Source organism: Crocodylus porosus, unplaced genomic scaffold (genome assembly GCF_001723895.1).
Source record: "Crocodylus porosus isolate Cpor-Errol unplaced genomic scaffold, CroPor_comp1, whole genome shotgun sequence".
Taxonomy (NCBI): Eukaryota; Metazoa; Chordata; order Crocodylia; family Crocodylidae; genus Crocodylus; species Crocodylus porosus.
In genome coordinates, this window is record NW_017728927.1 from 16178406 (window position 1) to 16182131 (window position 3726).

At 38.1% G+C, this 3726-nt stretch overlaps 1 protein-coding gene across 3 annotated transcripts in view; it reads right to left on the bottom strand.

Annotated features, from left to right (window-relative positions):
* Positions 1–1536: 1536 nt before the first annotated feature.
* The window catches only part of TRRAP (transformation/transcription domain associated protein), a 136461-nt gene continuing 134271 nt past the window's right edge, over positions 1537–3726 (bottom strand). For all 3 annotated transcript variants that reach the window (XM_019542095.1, XM_019542096.1, XM_019542097.1), the window contains one exon: positions 1537–2799. In XM_019542095.1, the coding sequence (XP_019397640.1) occupies positions 2515–2799 (285 nt within the window). In that variant the 3' untranslated portion in view covers positions 1537–2514. The remainder of the gene's footprint in view (positions 2800–3726) is intronic.

Consider the following 3726-nt stretch of genomic DNA (forward strand, 5'->3'; position numbering starts at 1 on the left):
ACCCTACACTGTAGACTAAACTGACCAATGAAGCATGTGGGAAAGGGGACAGTACACTGGGGGGCTCCAACCTCTTCAGAATACTTTCCTTTCTCCAGCATCAGCTCATCCTCACTGAGGTTCAGACTCAGCCAGCTGCTGTTCTTCCAGGAGGTATCTTGTTCAACTTGGTGGCTGTGATGGTAGTTGGAGGCAGTGCTGTATGTAGTCTTCATACTGGTGGCACTTCAGTCCATGTCTTCCGACAAGTTCATCTATTGGCTGCAAGTAGCTGTTGAAATGAACCCTCCTCCTCAAAAAAAAAAAAAAAAAAAAAAAGAAAATGATTCTCATGGGGCTTCATAAACAAGTGGTCTATAGAAAATTAGGTACCATTGGTGCAATTAGATCACAAGAGCTTATGAAAACACTATGGGCAAGAAGGCCTAATTAATGATCTGGATAGACAAGATGACTTAGCAGATGCCACGATGCAATACAGAGGCCCAGCATGCTACCAGTACTCTGAGACCCTTCCCTTGGAACAACTGTAAGAAAGCTCCATCTTCTTTTACTGCCAAAAAGTTTTTCCTCACAGATGGTGCCCCCATCTCTTTCAGTTTGTTGTATTTGACCTGCTTTACCAAAACCTGACAGGGGAGAATGAGAAAGAAGCAGCTGAATGGGTGCTGCCACAGACTTCCTGAATCAGTCTGTTAAATTAGGCACTCCCCACCCCCAGAAGATAAAAAAGAGTGGGGAAAAATTACTCTGCACACCACTGTTATGGGTCAGTTTTTAAAGGCAGGATGGCAAAGAATAAAGATGGAGTTCTGATAAGCTGCTCAGAGAGAAACTTAAGAACCAAGGCTGCATTTTAACCCAAAAAGGTAAATGAGTTGGGTCAAACATGTAGCATTTGAATAAGTATTACCATGGGCAACTGGTGCCTCCTGAGTTTAGGGGGGCACCAGATCACCGATGGGGGGGTGGGGGGATTATCCCCCAGCGGCCGATCACCAAGACTGAAATCACCAGCAGCGAAACTGGAAGTGCACTTCCGGTTTCGTGACTGGCATTGCCAGGGGGTGCATGGCCAATCTCACATGTGCACAGGCACCCCCCCCACACACCTTGCCAATAGGTATTACTGTATGTAGAAGTGTTTGCCTTTCATGGAAGCTGTCATTACAAGTTAATGTAAGAATGGGAATCTTCAGCTACTATCTTAGCTTCTAAAACAATCATTCAAATGCTAATATTCAGTGGACTGCAACTTTCCACATTTCATTTAAAGTCATATTCTGTCAGTTAGGTCCCTAGCTGGCAAGAAACAAAATATACTCCCAGAAGGCACACTTTTCATGTACACATTTACTATTTTTAACTCCTCCAACAAAGTGTACATGTGCACATCATGGGTTATACAACAGCTTCTGTTAATATGCAAGCAATTTTTGCCCCATTTATCAAGTGTTACCCACATTGTTAAGCCTTTTTCACTTGTTTCATTTTACCGCAGCCTAAAAATACACTGAACTGAAATTAAAACCAGAAAGCATTTTTAAAAATATTTATTTTGGAAAAAAAAAAGCACTCTGTACAAATTTAAGTACAACAATCTCAACACTGAAGATTATAAAAATGCTAACACAACAGAAAGACTCAAATAAAACATTAAACTCATCTTTTTTAAATTACAAAGATAAACCGAAGCAGGTTCATTCTGAAGAACCTACTGTAACAGAAAGCTAAACATCAAAAAAACTGGGAGAGGTTCATTTGATAGCTCTTTGCTTTTATATCAGTTTGTCAAACATACGCATCAATGGAGAAATTTTTCCTTGCCTTTTTATAAACTCCTTTTAATACAGTGTCAATTACTAAGCCAAATAAGCAAACCGACTTGCACTTTTTACTGTACATAAATTGTGCTCCAAGAAAAGCCAATACAATTTTTATCGTTGTTACTAAGGGCCTAGCAAAAACATTACTTCTATACATTTGTTAGAAAAATCTCTGTACAAACCACTTTAGTTCATGTAAAGTTCTGAAAGAATTAAAACAGTCCATGCATGCCTTCACTATAGTCAAATGAAGGACAGCGATTTAATAAAATGTCACCAAGTAAAATTCAGGAACTAGGAATACTGATTTCTTAAAGCGTATAAAAAGTTTACATACTGTTGATTTAGGATTTGCCATTCCTAATAACCTAACAGCGCCAGAATCACAGCACTCGTCGTAAAATAAGATTCTTCTGTACACTATGCATGTCTCCTCCTCTTGTTTTAAGCTATTTGTAACACTGCCTTTGTGTTATAAACAGCATATTTCTTTGTACATGAAAATCCCTTTCAAGAAATTAAAACAGTAAAATTGTACTACTTCTGTAAACATGATTAAAATAAAGACTGACAACAGGCAGTGTGACAGGTAAGTCACGGTTTGAAATGAATTCTTCACATTCTCTTCTCAACACAATACATGGCTCACAAGACAAGAGAGCAGCAAAAAGGCTAGCTAAATTTCAAGTTACAACCATGGATGCCAGGCAGGATCCATACGACAGAGATTATCCAGGCTATTTGCAGCTGCTACTAGAGTGTTGACTTTACTTTCTCCTCCTTCAAACTGAGCAAGATTATGAAGTCGAGTCATGATAGCAGTAACAGCTTTCTGAACTAGTGAAACCAGCTGCTGACTGTCCATATTTTCTGGTTGTCCAGCTGCTGAGAGTGGAGAGGAAGTATCCTCTTGCGTTTTCTTGTGCCAAGCAATTATTTCATCCCGGAGCACAGTTTTCAGGATGCCATCAACCTGCATGAAGAAGAGAATTAGATAATTATGTTCAACTAGAAGAATTGTCAAGGGATTATAGATTTTTAACTAAACTGCAATAAATCGCATCTTGACGTTTTAGCTCCCTCTCTAATTTTAACTCCTTGAAATGACTGGACTGCAGTAAGCCTTCTAAACACTGTTAAACAAAATATTTCTTCTCCAAAGAGATTTTTATTTTAAAAAGCAGTGGATAAAAATGAAGGTTCCCCTACAGAAATGACAACTAATTCAAATGACAAGACAAAATACGTCAATATAACTATACAAACTGATATACACATACTTGAATTCTGTATATTCTACCTGCATCTAACACACATACAAACCAACAAACTTGCAGGAAAAAGAAGCTCAGGGCACTACATATTTAAGTTACATTGTAGTGCATATTTATTATGCTCTTTCAACAGATGCTGTTTTTTGCTGAGCAGCAGCATTATGTTTAGAGCAAGAAAAACACTGTCCTATAATGGAAATAACTTGTTGAATGATTTATATGTTATGTTAGCTTGAAGTTATTGAGTTCAGACAGCTTTAAAATCTCACCACTAAAGTTTGGAAAAGAATTCATGGTCCCACATCCTTTCTACCTAAATAAATGCAGCATATTTCAGCTGAACATAATTAGTGGTTCTTGCCCCAGCGTTGTAATTTCCTGCCTTATTTTTTGAGAGGTTTTAGTTTTTGGTTTGTTTTTAAAAAAACAGAACAGTTTATGAACAGGATTCTAAAGGCTCAAGCCAGCTGATATCCTAAGGACCGTTTTGGCATTGCTGAGTGAAAAAGAAATGCCCAAGAAAAAGTTTCCTATTTTCTTTCTTGTTTTGGCAGTCTTGATCTTCTTATGTTAAGATTTACTGCTTGCTTGTAAATCCCAGTCCTTCTAAACACCCTAGAGATTTG